Below are 26,726 nucleotides of genomic sequence, written 5' to 3'. Positions count from 1 at the left end.
CTTAAGATGTTCGCAATCTTTAAAAATTCCCTTGTATTTTATCATCATAGCTGCTAGTTCGACACTTCCAGAATATCTATTGTTAGCCTCGAAAAGTGATATTTCAAACTTCAGTTTATCCTTCATAAGACAATCATATTGATCTTCGAGTTTTCTAATATGCTCCTGTGTAAATATAATAACCGCAAATTACATACATGTTATCAAGGTTATTAGTTAGGGGTACAAATGAGCCAAGCTGAGCCCAAGCTCGAGTTCAGTTAAATTACGAGAACTAAATATCAAGCTCGGCTTATTTATTAAGGGGTAAATATTATTATATATAATAAAAAGATGATTTATCGACTATTTTCCACCTGATATTACACATTTAACTAATAAACACAATTTACACATACGTAAATCGGTTGATTACACATACGTAATAGGGGTGTAAAATTATGTTTGTGCTCGTTTACGCTCGCGACCCTACACAAGCTTCGTATTTCAGGCTCGAGCTCGGACTAGATAACTAAACTGTTAGAAATATTAAACTATGTTATGTTTTATGTAATTAATTCGTATGTTCAGACATATATTTAGGTTAGCTTATTAAGTTAGTTAATGATAGGATTATCAACAATCGGAAGATAAGCGGGAATTCATTTCAAAATAACTGCAAATTGGTTACCCGCCTTATCTTAACCGCCAAACTGTTATGTATAAATTAGTTTTGCCGGGAACCATAACCGGTATCAAGACTTTCTTAATTTCCACTAAGAATTGTCCAAATCCTTTCTGTCATTCAATCATTGTTCTCAATCGACAATGCACATTCAGTTTGGTTCTCTTGTTTACGACAACATGGATTCTTCTTATAATCCAAACTTGTCGTCAACTTCCGCTGCAACTCGGTCATCAGACTTCCAACAAAGTGGTATCAGAGCGACGAAAGGGAAGATGCCGATGACTGATCTGAAACCAACGTCCAGTATGTTGCCTTGTCAACATTGCGCGGATGAAATGAAGAACAATAATAAGCGATTTCAGCGAGTAAAGACATGCTTTTACTGTCACCAACCAGGGCATCAAATTTACAAGTGTAATAAGAAAGAAACAGACGAAGCGATACAGTTAATCCGGCAAGCGGTGAATGTGGGCATACAGAATCAAAGGGAAGATTTCAGTAATCATCAAGAGATGATTGTAGTGGGTACCGAAGGCGGGCTATGGAGCGATATTTGGTACGTTAGTTCTGTATTTAAACATCATATGGCTGGAAATTTGAACGTGTTTAAACGAATTAAACACATAATCGGGGTTGATACTCAATCCGGGGAAAATAATTTCTTATTTACACGTGGGGTTGGTTCGGTTGAAATCAAAACCGGGAATGAGACTATGAGAATTCAAAGCGTTTTCTATTCTCCGGAATTAGATAGGAATGTTTTGAGTATAGATCAATTAACCATGCAAGGTTTTACCGTTAACAAAAACGGTGATACTTGTAAGATCTATCCAATGTTCTCTACTCCGGTTGATAACTCTATGAACGAAATAAGTGGGTTAACAAGAGAGGAAGAAATTGGGTTACACGAGAAACAGAATATTATCGAAGAAAACGTGCATGACAATGAATTTAAAGAAAGGTATCTAAATTCATATTTCGAAGATCTGGATCTGTCCTCACAGGAACCAGATTGGAATATGATGATTGTCAAGAACATGGAATTTAATGAATTTGATGACTGCGTTGCATTCATAAATTTATTAGATGATCGTGAATTTGTGATCAAGTATAAACATATGCTTGATTCAAAGTTTGAGGAATTAGTTAAATGGTTTTTATTTAACTATATGGAAATCACGAGTCGACCGGTTCCACCAGTTGCATTGCATAAGAGAAAGATTAATCTACTAAGCTTATACTTGTTGGTAGCCGCGGATGGGGGATACAAAACAGTAACAACAGAAAACATGTGGCCTGCAATAGCGAAGGATCTGGGATTTAACTACGAAGACGGAGATTACATGAGAACTACATATGCCATGTATCTCGATATCTTGGAGTATTACTATAATTTCAATCAATTTCAGAGGAAAATGCAGGATAAAGAGGTTGTTGTTGAAGAAGGCAGACTTACCGAAAGTCATCAGAGGGTATCAACCAAGGCAGAAGATGCTCAACAAGAGACTGCACAAGAAACTGCAGGAATGGGACAAGCAGCGTTGTTCACACGCATTGATGATGAAGATTGGAGCAAAGGGAAGAGGAGAAAGCGCTTCAACTTTGACTATGCAAGGTGGGCTGTGGAAGAAGCAAATCAGAGTGTGCTGGATCGGTCTCGCAAACATAACCTAGTTTAAGGGGGGTTATGTTAGAAATATTAAACTATGTTATGTTTTATGTAATTAATTCGTATGTTCAGACATATATTTAGGTTAGCTTATTAAGTTAGTTAATGATAGGATTATCAACAATCGGAAGATAAGCGGGAATTCATTTCAAAATAACTGCAAATTGGTTACCCGCCTTATCTTAACCGCCAAACTGTTATGTATAAATTAGTTTTGCCGGGAACCATAACCGGTATCAAGACTTTCTTAATTTCCACTAAGAATTGTCCAAATCCTTTCTGTCATTCAATCATTGTTCTCAATCGACAATGCACATTCAGTTTGGTTCTCTTGTTTACGACAACATGGATTCTTCTTATAATCCAAACTTGTCGTCAACTTCCGCTGCAACTCGGTCATCAGACTTCCAACATAAACGAGCTCTATCTCAGTCTCGAGCTCGGGTTTGTTAAAGCTCGGCTTGTTCGAGCTTGGTTGCACCCCTACACGTATGTAATAACAACACAAAAACAACTTTATATGTTAAAATACAGAATTAGATATATGAAATTCTATACGAGTTAAAATACAATATGCTATATTACATATGTGCATGCCTAGTAATATATGTTTACCTCCAAGGATCCAGCTTCACTTTCATCTGCATCAAAATACATCTCTTCGCTTGATGCATCTAAATTTACCTTATAATCTTCAATAGTATCACTCATGACTATTCGCTTATCTGAAAACAGTTCCCGAATTTCCCCTAATCCAAACCCACCACATCTTAACTCAGCCTCTTGTCTTATATGTAGTTGCTCAAATGTCCAAAACTCAAGTGGATGAATTGAACGTGCCTCTTCCGTTCCTTTGCATGTAGTTCCATCTACATATGTTAGCTGCATATATGTAAAACAATTCTTACATCATATTTTAGTGATGAGCAATATACCAACACAGTTACAATACACAAAAATATTATTTGCTACAAGAAAGGTTCATACCAATAAGATTGTTAGTGCACCAGCAAAAAAAGATGATTTATCCGCTCTTATCCACTTGTTCTTACACCTTTTAATACGTGAAACTGCGAACTTGCACCAGTCAATGCCTCCAAAGTCAGTGTTTTCATCGATATAGCGCAATATATCCAATGTACACTTTCCATTATTAAAACATTCTATCATTGTGTTACAGAACAAGACTATGAAATCGGCTTTAAACATAACACCATCATCATCATCGTAATCAGGCCCGCTTATTTTGTCAACAATGTCCTTAGGCCCAATATTTTCTTTTGTGTATCTTTTTTTCCAAATTTTCCCAAAACGAGACAATTTCTTTCCAGCCTTTAATGATAGCAAGTCTAATCCACAATTTGGCAAGCCACACAATTGATGAATTGATTCGCTATTCACCTTGAGTGCCACATTACCAAATCTGATTTCCAACTTTTCTGTGTCTAACATATCAACTACAAAATGCGCGAGTTTTGCTGGGATACCATCTACTTTGAAAGATAAAAACTTCTCAAACCCCATATTGGCTAGAGCCAATCTTTGCCTCTGATTAATTATTCGTATAAACCTAGCCAACTGGTGAGGAGATGAACGTGTTCTTATCCCATGCCATTTTGTCACCCTTACTACATTCTTTTTAGTTGCCTTGCCTATTATAGAACATAGATGCATATAAAATATCAGATATTGATCCATATATATGTTACTTACAAAATTCACATTAGGCTAGCATATAGGTAATTTAATATGATAAGAACATACCTCCAACAATAGTCTTCTTCCCGTCCTTCACAACAGACCCTTTACTAATTTTTACAACTTTTGAACGTTTACGGATCTTTAACGTTGACTGATACTTCCCTATTTCATACAATTTTGTACATGTAATGTATAACGTATATGTATTAAGCCAAATTTATATTGTTATATATAGCAAACGTCACTTAATTTCATATGTGTAAATAGAATACCTTTTTGGATATTATTATTGTTGCGGATCCTTGCATTACTACCACCGTTTAATATCTTCATTGACATATCCGACTCTGCCAAAGAAAACAATTCGTAACGTGAAATATTAAAAAATATATTTAATTAACACATGTGTCCAGCCCACCTGTTTCTTCAGATGATTCATTTTTGAAATCTTCAATTTTAATTATTTTTGCCTTATCAATGCTGTTACCCCTCTTCATTGTTGATCTACCACTTTTACATCCTTCAAAAGAAATATGTTAATAAAAAATATGCAGATAGAAATCAACTAACAAATCTTATTAAAAACCTTAGTTCAATAACACTATTTACTTACTAGATGACATTATGAATATTTTTCCCTCAAAAAAACCCACCAATCTGAAGAAAAAAAAATCAAAGCAACTTTACACAAAGGAGAACCAAAAGCGAACATAAAAAACAAATGTAATTGTATTTAAAATTACACAAATGTAATTTTAACAATCATTAATTAAAAAAATGTAAAGCTACACATATGTAATTTTAACCTACAATAAGCGACTCAAAGAAAAAATCAAGAACCGCAAATGATCTAACCAATCGAACATTAAAAACCAATGTAAATGTATTTAAAACTACACATATGTAATTTTAAGCTTCAGTAGCCAAACAAATGTAAGATACACATATGTAATTTTAACCTAATTTAATCTACTCAAAGAAAAAAATCACGTACCACCAATTATCTTGCTTCTATTAGATTTGATATCAAAGATTAGAAAATATATAGCTCGAATTGAAAAGCAGTCGTTGTAATCCATGGAGCCAATTTGAAAACCAAAGAACGAGGATTTAGGGATGGGAAGTTAGAGAAGTTTAAGGGATATTTATTTTTCTTTTAAGTTTTGATAAACCAGTGTTACAATTATACCCTCATAACCATTTTAAACTTTCCTTATTTTTCCTTTTAATTACAATCATGCCATTATATAATCCTTACCATTGATTAATAGATCAATGGTTATAATTGGTTCTTAATAGTTCTGCACAAAACATGAGTACTGCAAAGAACCTAACCCTATATATATATATATATATATATATATATATATCTTGGATGAATTTATTGGTGTGATATCACATGTGTCAAGCAAGGAGACATTAGAATATGTAAAACAAATATTTCAATACATCTAAGGGAATGTAACAAATCACAGTTATGGATCTTATGATATTTATTTATAAGAAGAGGCACTAGAAGGCTCATATGAAGATATACAACTTTGCGAACATAAAGAATTACGCATCAAGGAATGAAGTGGTAAAATATTAACTAAAAGATCTACGCAGAAGGCTTAAACGATACATAATGAAATCAGGGGGAGTATTACAAGTTACACTCTTATATACCACCAAGATTTTTTTTGATATACTCGAGACTCTATTAAAGACAATCAAGTCGAGATGATATATGTCCAATCCAGCAATAATTCAACCGATGTTTTCACAAAAGCACTACCTACAACAACTTTCAGGAAACACGTTCATGACATTGGCATGCGTCACGTACAAAGAATGTGATGCCTTACAAATTGCAACTTGAGGGGGAGCTATAGACTGCACTCTTTTTCCCTTAGCTAAAGTTTTTTTTCCCACTGGGTTTTTCTTTAGCAAGGTTTTTAATGAGGCAGTACTTAATTACCCCAAAGTTTGCAAAGTGTCATCCAAGGGGGAGTGTTATGAATAATTCAGTGGATGACAAAATAGTTGCATAGTAAAAGCGCACAGTAAAGGAAATAATTCGAACGAATTATTATTTATAGGCCCCACCAGTTTTGTTTTTATTTCTTTTTCTTTTCTATATAACGAATGTAATAGATTCGATAGAAGATATAATTTTGAAAAAGAAGAGAGAAATCTAGTTTGTCTAAAGTCACCAGCTTTCAGTTTTGGTTGTCACTGAGTCTTACAAAAAAAGGTTGATCTCAAATGAAAGCTTTTAGGCTAGTTTTATAACATTTGTGAGTGTTTTACAAATAGATGCCACCAAAAATGACAAGTTGACTTTTCTATATATAAAATACCCACCAACCACATCAAACGAAAAACCTCTCAATGGCACCATTAGAAACCATAATACAGCCGAGTCTGGTTTATATAAAATATTTATACCTATATCTAACTACAGAATAATGTGACAACAAAACAAAAAAATAGTTAAATCTTTATGCGTTTTTTGATCAAGTTCAAAGGTCAGATACCTTATCCCTCCATTATCCACCAGTTTTTTTTTTTTTTTTTGGTGAACTTCTAAAGTTCTAATATAAACAACCAAAACATTGACACCCTTTCTCAAACTCAACATGAACACAACAACAACAATAGACGGTGTAGAACAACCACCATACACCACCAACTCCAGCAACCCCCACGGCGGAGACGCTTACATATTCGTCATCGGATTCTTTTGCATCGTCTTCCTCCTAATGTCCCTCACCTACACTTCTTACATATGCAAGCGCCCTCGATCATCACCACCACCACCATCCATGTCTTTCACTAACACCCCATACGAGGAAGCAGACAACCACCATCTTATAAGATTTTCCTACGGCCTTGACGAAGATATCCTTATCACTTTCCCAACGTTTCTTTACTCGGACGCCATGCCTCACAAAGGTGACACTGCAACTGATTCTAGTTGCTCTATATGTTTGGCAGACTATAAACCGGAAGATGTTGTCCGGTTATTGCCTGCTTGTGGTCATTTGTATCATGTGAGTTGTATAGATACATGGTTGAACGCTCATCCTACTTGTCCAGTGTGTCGGAACATGCCGTGTTCTGATTCAGCTGAGTTGAGTGATTGACGTATAGATTCAAATTTTAAGGTTTCACCCTGTAAAGTTTATAACCAATGTAACCGAAAACGAAGAATAATCAATAATTCACAACTGATGACATTATCCGTTTTTTTTATTTGTAGTAGTAGTTAGAATGTTTTTTAGTTTTCAATAGGCTAATACAAAAGTGGCTTGTTATGATTTCTTTATTTTATCCAATACTAAGGGGGTGTATAACTTGCTTCTATTTACTTGGATGAAATGAGATGTATAACTTTTATTGTTCATATTTACCTTTTAATTTAAAAGTAAGAGTAAACTGCCATTTTGGTCCCTCAGGTTTAGTCACTTTTGCCACTTTAGTCCAAAACTCAAACCTTTTGCATCTGGGTCCCTGTGGTTTCAGTTTTATTGCCATTTTGGTCCAAAAATGAAATCAGATCATATTTATCTTATAAAATCCAGCAATTTTGTCATTTTTCTCATGGGCAAATCAGGTCATATTTGTCTTATAAAATATGGTATTATTTATAAAAAAAGAAATGATCATTTTGCCTCTGCGGAAAAAGACAAAATAGCAGGATTTTATAAGATAAATATGACCTGATTTCATTTTTGGACCAAAATGGCAATAAAACTGAAACCACAGGGACCCAGATGCAAAAAGTTTGAGTTTTAGACTAAAGTGGCAAAAGTAACCAAACCACAGGGACCAAAATGGCAGTTTACTCTAAAAGTAACTATTAATCTATCGGATGGGCAAATCAGTAATTAAACATCAATTTTAAGATGGCAGATGAGATGAACATTCTCAAGTTCAATCCAAATTTTTTTACACTTTTCTTACCATCTTACCTCTACAATGAACAAAAGTTCATAACCTCTCTTAAAAATGGTATTATCATCGTGAAATTATATTATATTATAAAACTCTTGCTGGAGTTAAAGAAGTCAAAGGTTATTGGATTGGTGATTGTGGATGGAGGTTGTCTACAAGTATAATTTATCTTTTATTGTTTTTTTATAGCATAAGATGAGGCTTCCATGTCACAGTTAAAGTGTTTTCCTTTATGGAGTTCCATGCCCTTAAAGGTAAAATCATTCTACAAGGGCCCCAAGGGCGGGTGTTGTGTGCATCAGTGGCGCAGGTTAGAAGGGGTGGGGGGGGGGGGAGGTTACCCCCGAACTTTTCGCTCAGTAGTATTATGTATGTAGCTTTCGTATAGAAAATTTTGGATATATACGTTTTTGACCCTCGGTTCTATAGAAATTTTTGGTATATACGTTTTCGACTCCTCGTCGGAAATCTCACCCTTCGCCACTGGTGTGCATGGAGGAGAGGAGTGACACGTGAAAAGAAGCGAGAGAGGAAATTTATGGCACACAAATGCTAAAGCATGCATTTAGCAAATCTCTACCAACTACCAAGAGACGAAAAGGAATACATATACACAATGTTATTATCCCAGAAATAGTAGAAAACAAAGGAGAAAAACAATATTCAACAACTCAAATTCAGACAACATTTTTCATAACATGATAAGTACCGAAAAGTCTAACAACTTCATAAGGGAACTGAATTAAAGATGGTACCCACAGGCCGATGACGAAGTATTTAAGTCCCGGATTAGGAAGACGAGGCTTCCAAACCATACTAGCAATGATTTGGACATACAGTAAGTAATCTTGAAGATCATAAACCGTATACCTGAACAATTGCATGATTAATCTCATATATTCATCTTTGGTTAAGGTAGCTTTCTTTATATAAAGCTGGACTCCAACCTCAACGCACTTAAGGGTAATATACCACATGTAGGCACGCAAGCAAACCAAAAGGAGCTTCTTTTCACTTGGAGTTGGCTCGCCTTGTTCTTGAAGAATTTTTCGAGCCTTTAACACCATTTGAGCAATTCTAGCCATGAGGAACATAGAAACAAGCACAAGAAATCTTGCAAAATAATCAAGATTGTTCAGATATCGTTTGTAGTTTTGAAGATCAGATGGTTGAGTCGCATCATATTGAGATACTAATGATCTTATCAGAATTTCTTTGTTATAAATCAAGGTGATTCCATACCCGACGATCCACATGCCTAACGCAACAAGAGATATGTAAGCAACTAGCTCATTAGATTTCTTCATTTTCCTCATTTGGTTTAATATATGCACAATGTACACCAAAAGAAGAAAAACCCTGAAATACCCTTCAAAGATTTTACGCAAAACTACATCTTTGTCATGACGTCTGTCATGAATCATCAAGGTATGCAAACGTATTGTCTTGAATTGGTAGACATCATCTATGTTTCTTAGGCTTCTAATGGTGATCTTTTCAGTTGGATTAATCAACCATCTTGCGTTTAAAGACGAATACTCAATTGTGACTTGAACCAAACAATCTAAACCTCTTTCGAGATCTGCATGATCAAAGTCTACCTTCCTGCAGCCAATCAGATACAACTTCCCTGTATGCTGATCATACACACCCTCAAGATATAACTTTGAAACATGATGGTAGGATTCTTCATAGACTTTATTCGGCTTTTCGATCAAGAATAGATTTACAGACATATTAACGACATCACGGTCATAACCATCATAGAAATGGCTATCATTTGTTCTAAATAAAGGCCCTACTGACAGAACCTCTACTCTAACAAAAGTCTCCGAGCTTGTAAACGTCTCAATCTGTAAATCTTGAGGGTTGGGATACTGAATATACTGAATAAATGATTTCCAAATATAAGTCATATACTTAGGTTCTTGAATTATTTCTATAAATTCATTGGCTAAATCGCTTTTCGAATAGTTGTATGAAAGATACACGTTACTGTACCAACCGCCATCATGTAACCCAGGCGAAAGCATCTCGAGCCCAAAGAAAACAGGCCAAAATGCCGTTGTTGCATTTTTCAAACTAAATATACTTCCGGAAACAACACTTCTTTGCTTGCTTGAGAAATACTTGGGAAAGTACAATAATACCCCCGAGTCGCACTCCGCCAGTGATGGACCAAGACATCCAGTCATCGAAAGCAGCCCGGTTGAGGAGTTCCATGTTCCTTTGACAGATAAAGTCAACGTAGATAAACCTGTAGATTTAAAAGCATGTTTAAAAGGTGTGCGAGTTGCACAGCAAAAAAAAAAAAAGAAAAATAATATAAAATTTTTCTACATGCCGCGATATGTATGTGGTTCGAAGTAGTAGGTACAGAGGGTGTGTTGGTTAGTCGTTTTAAAGGGAAAAAAGAAGACAAACCTGTTCTACGTGTCGCCACATGTGGTTCGAAAGTAGCAGGATACAGTCTCAACACTCCAGAAACCTTATCCTCTTCACAACTGATTTTGTGCATGATAATCCTTAGATTCTCATTGTTCCTATCAACAAGGAGTATCTCGTTACCGAGACGAAACGGGCCAACTGTGTCCTGGAACGCGTTTTGGCCACCAAGTTTCAAATTAGGCATAACTCTATATTCCTCATGCTCAAAATACTTGAGAATCCTGCAAAACTCAGAGTTGTTAAACTTGTTGACCCCATCTTCTAACATTGCATCTTCTAGTGGATTTTGATCGAAAGAATCCAAGACCGGCCCCTCCGAAGTACTAGCATCGCACTCATGGATGATACTCGAGTGAGAAGTTATTTGAACTTTATCAAAGTACTCAAAATCTTCCATTTCTTTCAAACTTGTCATTTCACCATGGATATGATTATTGACTAAAGATACAACCTTTGGGTACCTAACTATAAGCAAAATCTGGTCATGTGGCAAGATCACAGGCTCTTCATTGTATAACGTGTCCCTAGCAGAGAAATATAAGTCCATATATTCATCTGTGAATCTTGTTGGAACTTTTTTAAATGGGAAAGTTGAATCACCCAACAAACAAAGTAAACGTTCGCCCCCGTTTTCGTTTGTTTCAAGATAAACACCTTCAAAGTCGACTCTAAGAGCCGACATACCGGGAGTTTTATGAAAGTTTAGGCCCGGTTCAGAAATGAGTGTGTTATTTCTTGTTATGCCAATAGACAGAACCCCGCTGATGCTAATAGTGTTTTTGGGCTGGTTGGGTTCACAAGAACTAACATTTTGTACCTCAAAGCTAACCACTTTCCATGGATGGATCATGTATGGAGCATAAGGCATATCACTATCATCAAAGGGCATTAAAGTTGCTCCATGAGAGTCCTTCTGCTCCCAATCTCCATTGAAGAAAGAAAGCTCGGTCTTAAGCTTTGCAGCATTACTATCACCAGATTCTAACTTAGAAGCTGAAGATATAAAAGAGCTGCAATGCTTTTCGATTTCGGTTGATCGACTGTAGTTATGAACAGACTGGTCAACTGGGAATGCAAAGTTATCATTCGAAGCCGCATAACTGAAAGCGAGCAACTTTAGTAGGGCCCACAGACTTAGAGCTCGGTTTCTCATAGTAACAATATACAATAAGATCAAAAGTTCAAGTTCAAAGTGAAATAACTTCTAGACTAGACTTTAAACAAATATATATCTTCAAGTATTAAAAATGCATGAACATCTTGAAGATCAAACCTGGATATTATGGGTTTTTTGAGAAGTTTTTAGCAAATGAGAGTTTAGTCAGACTTCTTCTTGAAAGTCTTGTTGAACAAGAACTGGGTACATTGAAACATCCAAAGGCAACAATATTTTATTAGCAAACATGAAATCTTGCATAATAATTAACATGACAAGGCACATGCTGAGAACATGAATAGATGTCACAGAGTTGACTTATTCTTTAATATTCTTGATTAACTACCAATTATTTACCAATGGACATTCAACTTCTGTTGATTCTTATCATTATTATACTAATACATGTATCTTGACACGAAATAATCTTAATTATTGCTTTCAAATTTTATATAAGTCACGAATTAATCACCATTTGATTCTTCCACATAGTAATATTTAGCACCACTTGATTATTATCGTTATTATACTGATACATGTATTTCGGCACGAAATAATCTTAATTATTGCTTTCAAAATGTGTGGAATATTTCATCAAAATGGTAAATATTTACATAGACATTATAACATAACAATAGATACCAATGGCGTTGATATTGTTAAAACATGAACTCTCATCTCAATTCCTAAAGGTACTTCTGTCCTAGCTTGAGATGATTGCTTGAATGATCCATTTATCTCCTTTGATAACTCTATGTCTTACAAGCTAGTCCGACTTAGAGGATCTTCCCTAACTAACTAAGGACCCACAACTCTAACTACCTAACAACGATTGGTTCAGCCATAACTACCTCCGCCACATCATCATACCCCAAAGTATAAATACCATACTTAAGTCTCCAAAACTGGTAATCAATACGTTCTCTCTCTAAAATCTCCTACTCTCTCACTGACTTTTCCATTTACTCTGAATACTTATTCTCACGCCCGGGCGTGGTCACAGAGAGGTCCCCTCCCTGTGACAAGCTAGGCTAACGGTGTGTTAGGGGCGGCTCTTATGGTGTGCGATGAGGACTTCCGCACAAGGCCCGTGATTTCGAGGGGCACGAGATTTTAAAAAAAAATTGATATATATATATAGGGGAGGGTTTAAATGAGAACGCTAAATATTGTGAGAACCGTGAGAACAAATGAAAAAACCATGAGAACTTGGTCAAAAACAATTCAAATTCAAAATTTTTTTCTACACTTATCATTATTATTTGAATACAATGTTAGAAATTCAATTTACACGTTTAAAGTTACGTGAATTAATAAATAAAGAAAATTTACACATGTGTAAGTTTGCCATTTACACATGTGTAAATCTGCTATATTTACACATGTGTAAAAAATCTAAAAAGAATGATTTTGAAATGAGAAATGAATTATTTGATGTTATAAATTCTTGTTTTGATGTTGTATCTTAATTACAATGAGGTTTGTATAAAAAAAAAATTGGTTTTGATTGGTTTTTTCATTCGTTCTCACGGTTCTCGCAATATTTAGCGTTCTCAAGATAACCCTCCCCTATATATATATATATATATATAGGGGAGGGTTTAAATGAGAACACCTATTTTTTGTGAGAACCATGAGAACAATTCTCAACCACTCATTTATCTTCCTTGGTGTTTTAATTAAAAGGTTAAATTAGTAATTAAATAATTCCATGTATTCTCTCCTGCTTCTATTATCACCCATCCTTTTCATAAATCGATCTCGACTCTTCTTCAATCCATAAATACATGAAGTTCAATTGATACTCTTCTTCAATTGATTATTGCTTGGATTAAGCGATCTTCACTGATTTAGTTCCAATTCCAAAGGTAGTGTTCTTCAATTGTTCATTGCTTCAGATGATTTTGGATTCACTGATTTTGGATTCACTGGTTATTGTTCAATTGAACTGGGTATCAATTTTCTATTTCAATTACTTTTGATTCACAGATTATTATCTAATCATTTTTGTTCCATGATTTCAATTCTTGTTTCTATTGAGTTCATTATTTTCCCTAATTAGTGTTTGTTTTAATTACTTTGTTTAATCAATTTTGTTTGGATTCATATGTTATTATTCAATCGATTTGGTTCCGTGATTTCAGGTAACGTTTTTATTGAGTTCACAATTTTCACTAATTAGTTTCTATTTTGTTGGATTGCAGCCATGGTTTATCTTAAACTATTGATGTAGAATGGTAAGTCTCATTGTACAAGTGTTGTAAATTATGATGAACAATTTAAAGATTCGGATTAGGCATTGCTGATATGAGTATTTTAGTTGAATCTGGTACATCAACTATTCAGGAGCAAAACAATTTGATGTTCAATATGGAGAATGCTTCCAGTTCTGATGATCCACTCTAATAGAATTAAAATTAGGCTTAGAGTTCAAAATGAAGTACTTAACGGAGTTGTTCTCGAGTAAGCTTATATGGTCGAGTATGTGGTTCAGGATCAAATGTGTGAGTTCTGTTCTAGGCTTTAAGCCAACCCAAATCAATGGATGGCTGTTGTCCAGCTTAGACAACGCGTTTCTTACAGGCGGGCCTTATTTTATTTGGATAAACTTATCTTTAAACATGATGTTGTTAAAGCCATTAGAATTAAACAAATGGACAGTGGTATTGATTATTTTTTTTTTGCCAATTGTGCTCATGTGGTTAAGTTTGCAGAGTTCATTCAGAAGGTTATCCCAATTTATAGCAGCTACGACAAGCAACTTGTGTCCCGTGATAGGAAAAGAAATAAATGCAATTACAAGTACACATTTTCTCTTGAAATTTGAGGATTCGGTTTGTCTCCCCCTCCCCCCCCCCCCCCAAAAAAAAAAAAAAAAAAAAAAACTTGCTGTTAGTTTGGGCAACCTTGGCTCATTTTGTCATTTGCATGAAAATCAACAACATTATCGCTTTACTTGACCCGTTAAATATCAGGCCCTGTTTACTTGATGTTGAGTAGCACTAGAGGGGCATCATTTGCTTCACTAATTTCCCTCTAAACAGCCTTGTGGAATATGTGGTGGCTGATGTACAAGTGCCTTGTGGTCTGATTTCGGGAAGAATAATACCATGTTTATTATAAGGACCCATCTAGGACATTTGTTAAATGCGGGTGATTATACTCTTGGTTACGATTTGCATTCCGCTAACAATAATAACACAGAGATAGACAAGTATAAAGGTCCGTTCTTTGTAGAAAAGCTACGAGGAAAGGAGGCAAAAAGAAACATGGAAAGCCTCGTTCTTTGAAGCTTAAATCACTTAAGATGTAAAATAGAACTAAACTTACCAACCATGATTCTCGGAACTATTTTGAAAAACAGAATTGAACTGATAAACGTAGTCACTGTAATGAAGAAAGTCACAGTGATGAAGATAGTGATGCTGAATGGAGATTCTTTTTTATTTTCTAGTTTTAGTTTGAATGGGGATTCATGTCCTATGGATTGTAAACATTTAAAATTTGGTTGATATTGAACTTTTGTTTTGACCTTGGATTGTATACTTTTATATATTATTAGTCCAAAGTCCTGATATATTATGTATCTGGGTGTGTTTCCTTATTTGTTATCAAATTCTATTTGTGTAAGTGTCTGTTTTACATATGTGTAAATGTCTATTTTACACAAGTGTAAATCTTATATATTCTTATGTAATATGTCTTACACATGTGTACTTTGTCCACTAAACAACTTATATGTTCTTGTTTTACACTTTTACATATTTGCATCTGACTTAAACATGCGTAAATTGTTCGTCAACAAGTTTTTGGTTCTATTTTACATAATTTGTTGTATTAGACGTGTGTAAATTGTTCCCTTTCACGTATTTAATTTGTTTCTATTTTACACATGTGTAACCGTTCACTTTCAGTTGTTTGTTTTTATTTTGCATATGTTTAGTTGTATTGCACATTTGTAAATCGTCTAGTGTCACTTATTTGTTTATGTTTTACATATTTGCATATGAATTACACATGTGTAAAGTGTTAATTGTCATTTATTTGTTTCTATTTTACATATACGTATTTTATTACACATGTGTAAACTGGTCATTGTCACTTATTATTATTTTTTTTTACCTATGTGCATAGTATTACACTTTGTAAATTTGTTAAATGTCACTTAATTGTTTATGTTTTACACATTTGAAACTCATTTACACATGTGTAAACTATGAACTAAACCAAGATAGTATCTTATGTAAAAGAGGACGGCACCTCGGTAACTTTTATTGATAACAAAAAAATGTTTACAACGTACGAGCATTGGCCTTACCGGGATATACCCCAAGGAAGACATCAACCCCAAACCATTAGCTATGGTGTAACAATTGGCACCTAACAAGTCCCTGACGATGAGCTAAACTAGAAATAAATCTATATGATCAAATTTCAAACAACCTAAAACATAAAAAAAAACTATCAAACACGACCAAAACATTAAAACAACATCTAAAGCATAACATCCGAAAGTCCATCTTGAGCTTCCTAAAAACCTTGAAATCGATCAAGAAACCACATCATCCTCATTCCTCAACCTGCTCAAACTCCAAACAGTCATACACAAAAGAATATAACCGACAAACACCAAACCCAACCTGATTTTCACATCCCCAAACCAGCCATAACAATAAAAACTAGTAACCTCTTTATTGCCATGCCCCAAAACATCAACAGAAAAAACCAGAATCATACGGATATTGGTCATTACCAACAATCATTATCAAAAGTCATCCGCAATCTAGTAAACAACCCATTAAACTAACTACCCTCACTAAGCCCACACCAAACATCCCACCAACATAAATATTATTGTCATCATCATAATACAAACTAGATGAGCCCATATAGTCCAAACCAGAAATTTTAGCCAACCTACAATTCACCAGCTGGACATACAGTAAACAACCAGCAAAACCATCAATTCTTTGGGCAATACACATGTGTAAACCTTTATATTTATGCTTATTTTTTTAAAGTATTATGAATTATACATATGCAAGTCTTCATATATATGATTCTTATATGTGTAAACCTTCATATATATAATTTACACATGTGTAAACGTTCTTATTTATGCTTATTTTTTTAAGTATTATGATTTACACATGTGTAAACTTTCATATTTATGCTTATTTTTTTAAGTATATGATTTACACATGTGTAAACCTTCGTATTCGTGCTTAGTTTCTGAAATTTTAATGGTTTACACATGTGTAAACCTTCATGTTATGATTTACACATGTGTAAAAATATATGGAAATCCCGAGACTGAAACGTGATACCAACACAATTCTTGAGTTAATCGTATCGTCAATTTGCATTAAACTCACACACATTTTAATCAATAAACAAAAATAACAATAATATATAGTTAAAACAGTACATCAACTTGTAATCCCAAAACCTCAGTTGACCCATCAACATAAGACACTATCTTTAAACACAAATCAACCCCACTCTTTTGTTGTGAAGCTCTGTTCAAATTTCTTACCAGCTAAACTACTTTACCATCAATCACAATTCTTGTCGGTTTATGCCTACATGACATAAATCATTCTAGCCCTTTCTCAACTTTGCTTCTTCTGGTCCTACTACCCTTTCCCAACTACACAAGATTAGAAAAACGCTCTACACTAACAATTTTACCACATCAGAGTTACAAAAATAGAATAAACCTAGCTAACTAATGCATTATATGATATTGATAGATAATGATATGATAGCGTGATTGAAAATCCATTAATTCTCCCAACATACATAACTTAAAATCGCATCAATATCCAAACAAACCTAACACTTTCAGACTCAAATTCAGCCATAGAAACACTAATTCTACCAATTCTCCATATACATAACTAAAATTCACATCAAACTGAGACACAAATTCAGTCATAGAAACCCTAATTCCACCTGTTCTTCATATACATAACTAAAAATCACATCAAGGTCCAAACAAACCTAACAATTTCATACTTAACTAACAAAAACCAAATAACCATACTTTAAACCAACAATCAGATCTAAATCACAACAAAATTCAGTACCTGAAGAAGACGAGCAGGAAGTGAATAATTTCAGAGCTTGACTCTAGATTCTTCAAGTGAGTGGAATCGCAATGTTCTAAATGTGAGATTATCTCAATCGAATCCTAATTGGAAGATGATGATTCTTCGTATTCCTCTGCTCTAATCAGAAGTTTGATTTTCCATGATTTTGAAATTGAAGGGTTTATTTTTTGTTACAGGGATCAATTGAATAATTTTGATGGGTTTTTGTGTTTTGACAATAATGCCCCTTTAGTCTTTTAATTTAAGTTTCCACCTCATTTAAACCCCTCTAATCTTAGCCCTTAATTTAGGATGATCTATGGATGAAAATTGTTCCTAGTGTTCTCACAAAAATGGGTGTTCTCAAGATAACCCTCCCCTATATATATATATATATATATATATATATATATAGGGTTATCTTGAGAACGCTAAATATTGTGAGAAGCGTGAGAACGAATGAGAAAACCAATCAAAACCGATTTTTTAATAGAAACCTCATTCTAATTAAAATATAACATAAAAAAAGAATTCACAACGTCAAATAATTTATTTCTCATCTCAAAATCACTCTTACTACATTTTTTATGCTTTATAGTTACCCAACTTAATATTAGGTTTATTGGTCCCAACCCAATACTAATATGATTTAAAAAAAAACACTGAAACACGCTGGAAACTGAAAGGACAATTGAAGACTGAAGTATTGAACGAACATCAGTGGGCGATTTTGGATTGCTGGAACCAGAACACTGAAACACGTTGAAGAGTGAAGACGTTGGATTGATGGAAACAGAACATAACATCAGGTGAGGTCCGATTCTGATTCTGATTGTTGGATTGTGATTGTGTTGTAGAGTCGCAGAGGGCGATTCTAATTCATTGATTATGATAATCGTTTGAATTTCCGATTTCATCATATTCATATTTATAATTCAACCGAACGTTGTTGTGTTGCAGGAGGGCGATTCTGATTCTTATTGAATTTTCGTTTAGTGATATTGACTCGTTAGTCTGTTCGTTTAGTGTTATTGATTCGATTATTATTTTGTTGAACGTCGATTTCAGAACATAACATCAGAACTCGTATATTGTCGTACTGATTAAGTGTTGTCGTAATTTTGTTAGTCTATTAATTGTTGAACATCGATTATTATTTTTAGGCGTTAATGGCTCCTGAACAAGCATCCGGATGGCAAAAAACGTCAAAAAAAGGAAATGAGCGGAAGAATTGGTTAAGTCTCAAGCCGGTGTAACTCATTAGAATACTATGATTTTGTCATTATCATAAGGGAAAATTACCAAAATGTTGGTTGACCAAGAGTGTTTTCAAATTTATCACCCTCCTGCGTCCTTGGAAGGACTACTCAGTCCGCCTTTCACGTTGAAGCGTCCGCCTGTCACGTTGAAGCATCTGTATCCTTTCAAGCGACACGTGTTCGATGTTGAAGCGTCCGCCTCAGTTGCTAACGCGTCCGTGAAGCTTCTGAAGCGTCGGCCAAAGACGCAGTTTTGTATCTTTGTCCAAATTTTTTTTATAACTTATAGACATTTCTAACATGGAATCCGGTTAAGATGTATGTTAACGAAGCAAATTTTAAACGATATAAAACATGTTATTTTTTAGTCAAAAATTTTTATATTAAACACTAATTAAACATCAAAACATAACATAATAAAAAAAAACAAACAACACATAATATTATATCTAAAACCATATCCTAATAGCCTCCCACTCCGAGACATGTTTGAAATCATGTCTCTCTTCATGACGGTAGTTGATGAGGGCCACCTCCTTCTGATCGTCCTCACCAAGGTCCGGCATTTCTGTCTCCACTTTCTTGAAATATCGATCAAATCTCTCACATTCCAACTGCAGGACACGGAACCTGGAGGATAGTGCGTCAACGGTCCGGTTGTGGTCCGGACCACGTAGTTGGGCGAAATTCTGTTGAACACGGGCCCAGAGCCCACCGTGTCCTCGACGTGGAGGATCGATCATGGCCTGCTCCCATGCTTCGCACAGAGCAATGTCTTCAACGTCAGTCCAGGAGGTGGCCATTGTCAGGTCGTCGGCGTCGGAGTTATAGTGAAATGGCTGATTTTGTTTGCAAAATTTTTGAAAACGGCGGGTGTTTGATAAGTGATAAGTGAACGGGTTATATAGTGGGGTAAATGTGTGCAACGGTAAAAGTTAAACGGCTTTTGAGTTTCCAATTTTTTTTTTCGTAAGCGTCGGGAAGCGTCGGTCAGGGCTTGGGGGAGCGTCGGTCAAGCCTTGGGAAACGTCAGCCAATCCTCTGGGAGCGTCGGTCAAGCCTAGGGAAGCGTCGGGTCAAGCCTCGGAAGCGTCGGCAAGCCTCGAAAGCGTCGGCAAACCTCGGAAGCGTCGGCCAGACCTCGATAACATACACAGGGACGCATTAAAAAATTATGGTTATGATGCGTCGGTGACTGCCGCAATTTCGTAACGGAACGGACGCTTCAACGTGGCGGACACGTGTCGCTTGAAAGGAAACGGACACTTCAACGTGACAGGCGGACGCTTCAACGTGGCGGACGCTTCCGAGGCTGAGTAGTCCTTCCAAGGACGCAGGAGGGTGACAAATTTGAAAACATTCTTGGTCAACCAACATTTTGGTAATTTTGCCTTATCATAATTTCATTGTTTATCAAATACTACAATTTTTGTCATTTTCATAATTATATTGTTTATCGTTAAAGCATATAACGTGAATTCTAAGAGACGCCACTGCGGTGTGTTTCTTTCTCTGTTGCGATCTTACAGGTTACAACAGGTTACAACGCAAGTTCTGAGACTCTATTCTTTATCTAGCTCGAAGCTACTGATCCTTGAGTTTTAGTGACTAAAAAGGATTTTGTATCATGTGTTAAGTGATTAGTACACTTATTTATTATAATAAAAATATATAATCTTTTAATTTAAAATACATCATGTTATATATTTTGTAGTGGTTTAATTTATATAAATTAGTTTAGTAATAAAACTGCTGTGTATTCTTAAAGAATGTTTGCATTCATATACCTATTGACTTTTTATATATATGTAACCCACCAACCACACACGCTCATGGGTCATACACATTATCTTTTCATCATCCATTTGTTTGATAGTAGTTAATACATATAAAATACAAACCAAACTTGACAACTTGCCAACCTTCATATACCCAAAATGAACGTCACAACAGACTCCGAAACACCATCGTACACCACCACAACCATCAAGAGTCCACCAGGACGCCACGACTACTTATTCGTCGTCGGGTTCTTTTTAACAACCATCTTCCTATTTACCATCACCTACGTTTATTACATCTGCAAGCGGTCTCGATCACCACCACCATCTGAAACCAACGAGGATGCACACAACCGCCACCTCATACGATTGTCTAGGGGTCTTGACGAAGATGTTCTTGTAACGTTCCCGACGTCTGTTTACTCTGAGACAAAGGTGCCTCATACTGGCACCGTTGCTAACGGATCCGGATGCTCTATATGCTTGGGGGATTATATGCCAGCTGACGTAGTTCGGATGTTGCCAGAATGTGGTCACTTGTTTCATGTCGGGTGTATAGATACGTGGTTGAAGGCTCATCCTACTTGTCCCATGTGTCGAACCTCGCCACTTGGCGTATCAACTTAACAAGTTGAATCGACAAAAAACAAAGTCGATGTGTAAGTAATAATATCAACAAGCAAAAGTATTTATTTAGATAGTTAATGTAGTAGTTTGTAATGTCTAAGAGTTATGTATATAAATATATGCATTCTTGTAATGTTTTGGTTGGGAAAGGAAAACACCTTTCATATATTACAATCCTTCTCCTAGCATAGATTATTTATTTTAGACTAGTTCATATATCTTTGTAAAAAAAAAATCAATAAAAAGAGAGCACTATGTTAATCCCTACACAAATATTAATTCCACCGTATAGACATTGAGTGTGTGTTTTATATATAACTAATTTTCTTCTTTGTGACTTGTTAGGTTTTCATTATTAATATTTTATTATACACCCCCCCTAATTCCTGATTACAACCCCCCCTATAAAAATATCACATCCATCAATCATTTGGTTTTTGTTTTTAGTCTTTCTTTGTCTTTTTGTTGTCTTTTTTATTTTATTTTATTGTCTTTTTTATATGTTGTTATTATTATTATTATTATTATTATTATTATTATTATTATTATTATTATTATTATTATTATTATTATTTACTATTAGTAATGAATTATTATTATTATTATTATTATTATTATTATTATTATTATTATTATTATTTACTATTAGTAATGAATTATTATTATTATTATTATTATTATTAAAATTGATAAAAAGAAACGTGGTTTCAAATTATTACTTCTTTTTACCTTTTTTTATATTAAATTCAAACATGGTCATTTTTTTTACCTTTCAACATGGTCACATTGATAAAAAGAGGTCCTCATGAAGATTTGGAGAGTTATTTAGAAGCAGTGAATCAACTGAAAAAAATTGTTCGGTTTTTCAGCACTAATAAAAACCTTAAGAGCAGCATTGGAGTGATTACTCATTCTACAACTTTGCTTCAAAAGGCTTCGTTAATGCTCGAGGAAGAGTTCAGGCAGCTATTACATGCTTGCAGGTCTGATTCCGATATCTTTCGGTTAAACTTTCGTACTGTTTTGGTTAATAAGTTGTGTGTTTGCTTATGTTTTAGTAAACCAGTGGAACCCGATCGCCTTTTGGACTGCCTGCCTGCTTCCCTTAGACCGTCAACACTTATAGTTGATATTTGGTGATATTAACTGAAGTTGAGAACTTAGTTGAGAACTTACTTCAGAAAGCTCTGCTATGTGGTGGTGATATTAAATAGTTAATATTTCCTCCAAAATATCACCAGTTTCCTCCAAAATTGAGAACTTCAGTGCATTCGCTTCATATACTTCAGAAAGCTATTCAAAGAGCTGCATAAATTTACTTGTTCAAAGAGTGATCTATTTATGTTTCATCATAGCATTCAGAAAAGTTAAAGAGATGTCTGGATTTTCAACAGATCAGGTATAGTTTTTAATTCCCATGTTTCAAGTTTCAACTTAGTTATATAATCAAGCTAGGTTAAGAGTCTTGTTTTAGTTTAAATGAGTTTGTTTGGATAATAAAGTATTAACTTTGACTTTTGGGTATATTAATCCTTGTAATGGGTATATTTATCACACCACTTATTTTATTGATATTTTTCGTCCATAATGTAACGAACTTGTGTGATGGATGGGTTATTTTTTAATGGCAAAGTAAGTATATTTAAATAATATAAGTTTAATAGTACGGAAGGAATCATGTAAGTGGTGCACATGGAAACCTCCGAAAATATTTGTAAATTGAGAATGAGCACTAGAAACATGTTGTATTTAAAAAAAATGCAGTTCCAATTTTATAAGTTATGGATGATCCTACCCAAACCATTTGCAAAAATAAAGATTTTTTTAAGTGTAACTCAAAATACCTACCAGTTGTATCTTATTCTTTTTGTCCCAGCATCAATGACCGCAACAAAAACATTTTTTTTTTCAAAATGAACATTATAACTAATATTAGTTCACTTTTAGGTGTTCAAGTCTCGTGAAGAGTTGATGGAATGGGTTAGAAACACCGGATGTAGTCTTGGTTACGCTATTGTGACTAAAAGATCGAAAGCTAAAAATGGCTACGTGTCTAAAGTTGTACTTATGTATGATCGTGGTGGTGTGTATAAATCAGATAAAGATTCAAGTAGAGAGACCGGCACTAGAAAGATAAATTGCCCGTTTGAAATGGTTTGAAATGTGTGATCGTGGTGGTGTGTATTAAAAACATCACATCCATCAATCATTTGGTTTTTGTTTTTAGCCTGTTTTGTCTTTTTGTTGTCTTTTTTTTATTCATTTATTTAATTATTAGTTATTTAGTATTTGTTTGTATTTGTTTATTAATTAGTTATTATTATTATTATTATTATTATTATTATTGTTGTTGTTTTTATGATATAGTATTTATTATTAGTTTTTATTGTTATAGTTTATCAAATTATATTTATAGCTGTAACAAAAGCTATATAAAAATAAGTACTTTTTTACAAAATTATTATCATTTAATAATTTACATACCGAGGTTTAATCTATACTCCCCCCAAATGTAGCAGGTTGTGCTATCCAAGACTTATACATATTTTGACGTGATTCAAATATATTCTCCCAGCCAGCTGCATCATTTTCTCTCATTAATTTCCATAGGTTGTTTGTGCTGGCAATTGGATACTCTCCTTGCAATTCTACCATTATAAAATGGTTACCATGAAGTCATAGCCTGGCGCACCTGTAGAGTTGGCGAAAGAACTTTGTCCGACAATATCTTGGTTCAACCCCATGAAATCATATCCCGGTGTGTTTAAAAGGTTGGTAAAAAAACCTTGTCCGTCTGTATCTTGTGTCATGAACGGACTTGGTTCACCAGGATCGTCCTTGAATGGTTTTTTTCCGTAAATATCTTGATTTATGAACGGACTTGTTTCACCAGGCACTTGATAGTTCACGTCTGGACTGATGTAACCAACAAAATCATCAGTCTCTAGATACCCGAATGAACTATGTCTCCAAGGCTCTTGAGTGTAATCCTGCTCTTGATAGTTCGTAAATGACACAGTTTAATGCCCAAAGATATTTCTCCTCTGTTTCTTTACGCATAACTGCAAAAGCTATGGAGATTGTCTTGTTGGTAGAAGTTACACCAACAATTTCAAGAAAAGGCAATTTATACTTGTTCGTATTGCATGTGACATCCATAAGCAACACATGTGGAAAATCAAGGAAGTACTTGTATGAGATTTTAGGAACAAAGAATAAGTCTTCCAACATGTTTGAAACTCTATTGGTAGAAATTTCAAAAGTATACCCTTTATCATTTAAATGAGACATTAGCACCTCCATCAAAGATTTCCCTTTATGATCCGTTGCTCGAATTTTATCACGTGCGTTATATATGTTTTTAATTGTAGAGACATTATTTTCATCACGCTCCTTGATAACACCTAAAATATCTTTTGGGAACACACCCTTCCCCGTCAACTCTGCCACCAATTGGTGTTCATTAGGTGTCAATCGTTTGACGATTGGGTGTCCCTCCATATATTCTCCGGGTGGATGATTATGCTCACCAGGTTTTACTTTTAACGTCCAAGAACCATTCTTTTTTGAAAATTTCGCTACCATTTCAAACGGGCAATTTATCTTTCTAGTGCCGGTCTCTCTACTTGAATCTTTATCTGATTTATACACACCACCACGATCACACATAAGTACAACTTTAGACACGTAGCCATTTTTAGCTTTCGATCTTTTAGTCACAATAGCGTAACCAAGACTACGTCCGGTGTTTCTAACCCATTCCATCAACTCTTCACGAGACTTGAACACCTAAAAGTGAACTAATATTAGTTACAAAATTTAGGTGAACAAGCTTGAGTAGTTACAAAATATATATTATCCAAACAAACCCATTTAAACTAAAACAAGACCCTTAACCTAGCTAGATTATATAACTAAGTTGAAACTTGAAACATGGGAATTAAAAACTATACCTGATCTGTTGAAAATCCAGACATCTCATTAACTTTTCTGAATGCTATGATGAAACATAAATAGATCACTCTTTGAACAAGTAAATTTATGCAGCTCTTTGAATAGCTTTCTCAAGTATATGAAGCGAATGCACTGAAGTTCCCAATTTTGGAGGAAACTGGTGATATTTTGGAGGAATAATAGAACGGCTCATATGAGCTTTTTGTGTTAAAAATATGGATTCTCAAGTATAGCTTTCTCAAACATAAATAGATCACTATTTAATATCTTGCAGCAATAATAGCACGGCTCATATGAGCTTTTTGTGTTCATTATTATATCACCATGAGATAGTAAATAAAATAAAAAATATGGAAATTATTTGGATGTATGACCAGTTTGTGTTTTTTATTTGTCTTTTTGTGTCTTTTTGTGTTCACTAAAAAATATTTTTGTTATTATTATTATTATTATTATTTACTATTTGCACGGCTCATTATTATTGTCTTTTTTATATTTTTGTGTCCATATGGGCTCAGATCTATTGTGATAAAGTTTGAAACTTTTTTTCTATTTTTATTTGTTCAAAGACTAATAGTAAATAATAATAATAATAATAATAACAAAAATATAAAAAAGACAATAAAATAAGGCTCTAAAATAAAATAAAAAAGACAACAAAAAGACAAAAAAAGACTAAAAACAAAAACCAATGATTGATGGATATGATGTTTTTATAGGGGGGGGGGTGTAATCAGGAATTAGGGGGGGTGTATAGTATCACCCTAAATTTATCTTCAAAAGCATGGGATCAACTACTGAAAATAAATAAGTGAAAAATGTCTTATATGATAAAAACCAAAGAGAAATAGAGATAAACTTCATTCAATTTTTCACAATATTCAACATTACAATATATAGAGATAAACATAACCATAAACCCTAAAGCTCATAAGTAAAGGGTTGGACCTAAAATGTCTGGTTTATAACACCTCCCCCTCAGACATTTAGAATTATACACAGTTTAACAACATACTTCAGGATGATGTTAAATAGGTACTTCAGGACCTGAATAAATAAACTGATACTACTGGATCAGCTATGTTGCCTCATTAAAAACCTTACTAAGAAAACCCAGTGGGACAAAACTTAGTTAAGGGAAAAAGAGTACAGCGTGTATAATTCTTCCCCTGAATTCAACAAACATCTTTCAATCTACGAAGACCGATCTTGTGTGATAGCTGCTCGAAACTGCTTCTAGGTAAAGATTTCGTGAACAGGTCAGCTAGATTTTCACTTGACTTAATCTGGCAAACATCAATTTCCCCTTCTTTTTGCAAGTCATATGTTGAGAAAAATTTTGGTAAGATGTGCTTTGTTCGATCACCCTTGATATAACCTTCTCTGATTTGAGCTATGCAAGCAGCATTGTCTTCATAAATAATTGTCGGCTC

The 26,726-nt window shown here is 34.4% G+C and overlaps 4 protein-coding genes, 1 long non-coding RNA gene and 1 pseudogene across 5 annotated transcripts; 4 read left to right on the top strand and 2 right to left on the bottom strand.

Moving 5' to 3' along the window:
* Nucleotides 1-6,618: 6,618 nt before the first annotated feature.
* LOC110907673 (RING-H2 finger protein ATL70) lies at nt 6,619-7,339 on the top strand. The gene has a single exon (XM_022152621.2). It carries the CDS (start codon nt 6,659-6,661, stop codon nt 7,163-7,165), a length of 507 nt encoding a protein of 168 aa, XP_022008313.1. The 5' UTR covers nt 6,619-6,658; the 3' UTR covers nt 7,166-7,339.
* A 1,272-nt stretch (nt 7,340-8,611) lies between these two features.
* Nucleotides 8,612-11,727, bottom strand: LOC110907672. Its single transcript, XM_022152619.2, has 2 exons — nt 10,401-11,727; nt 8,612-10,233 (listed from the first exon to the last, which is right to left on the bottom strand). Exons 1-2 carry the CDS (start codon nt 11,575-11,577, stop codon nt 8,654-8,656), a joined length of 2,757 nt encoding a protein of 918 aa, XP_022008311.1. The 5' UTR covers nt 11,578-11,727; the 3' UTR covers nt 8,612-8,653.
* Nucleotides 11,728-13,321: 1,594 nt separating this feature from the next.
* On the top strand, nt 13,322-15,125 carry LOC110904550 (annotated as a pseudogene).
* Nucleotides 15,126-20,792: 5,667 nt separating this feature from the next.
* LOC110906153 (RING-H2 finger protein ATL70) lies at nt 20,793-21,507 on the top strand. Its single transcript, XM_022151411.2, has one exon. The coding sequence runs from the start codon at nt 20,869-20,871 to the stop codon at nt 21,337-21,339; it is 471 nt and encodes a 156-aa protein (XP_022007103.1). The 5' UTR covers nt 20,793-20,868; the 3' UTR covers nt 21,340-21,507.
* A 644-nt stretch (nt 21,508-22,151) lies between these two features.
* LOC110906152 lies at nt 22,152-23,565 on the top strand. The gene is made up of 3 exons (XR_002573702.2): nt 22,152-22,322; nt 22,398-22,738; nt 23,287-23,565. It is a non-coding gene; the product is annotated as an uncharacterized LOC110906152 (long non-coding RNA).
* Nucleotides 23,566-24,037: 472 nt separating this feature from the next.
* Nucleotides 24,038-25,316, bottom strand: LOC110906151 (protein FAR1-RELATED SEQUENCE 5-like). Its single transcript, XM_022151410.2, has 2 exons — nt 25,293-25,316; nt 24,038-25,128 (listed from the first exon to the last, which is right to left on the bottom strand). The coding sequence occupies exons 1-2, from the start codon at nt 25,314-25,316 to the stop codon at nt 24,301-24,303; spliced, it is 852 nt and encodes a 283-aa protein (XP_022007102.1). The 3' UTR covers nt 24,038-24,300.
* Between the last annotated feature and the right edge of the window lie 1,410 nt (nt 25,317-26,726).

This window comes from Helianthus annuus, chromosome 14 (genome assembly GCF_002127325.2).
Source record: "Helianthus annuus cultivar XRQ/B chromosome 14, HanXRQr2.0-SUNRISE, whole genome shotgun sequence".
Taxonomy (NCBI): Eukaryota; Viridiplantae; Streptophyta; class Magnoliopsida; order Asterales; family Asteraceae; genus Helianthus; species Helianthus annuus.
The sequence above is the reverse complement of the archived record's forward strand: the minus strand, read 5'-3'. Positions and strand labels throughout refer to the sequence as shown.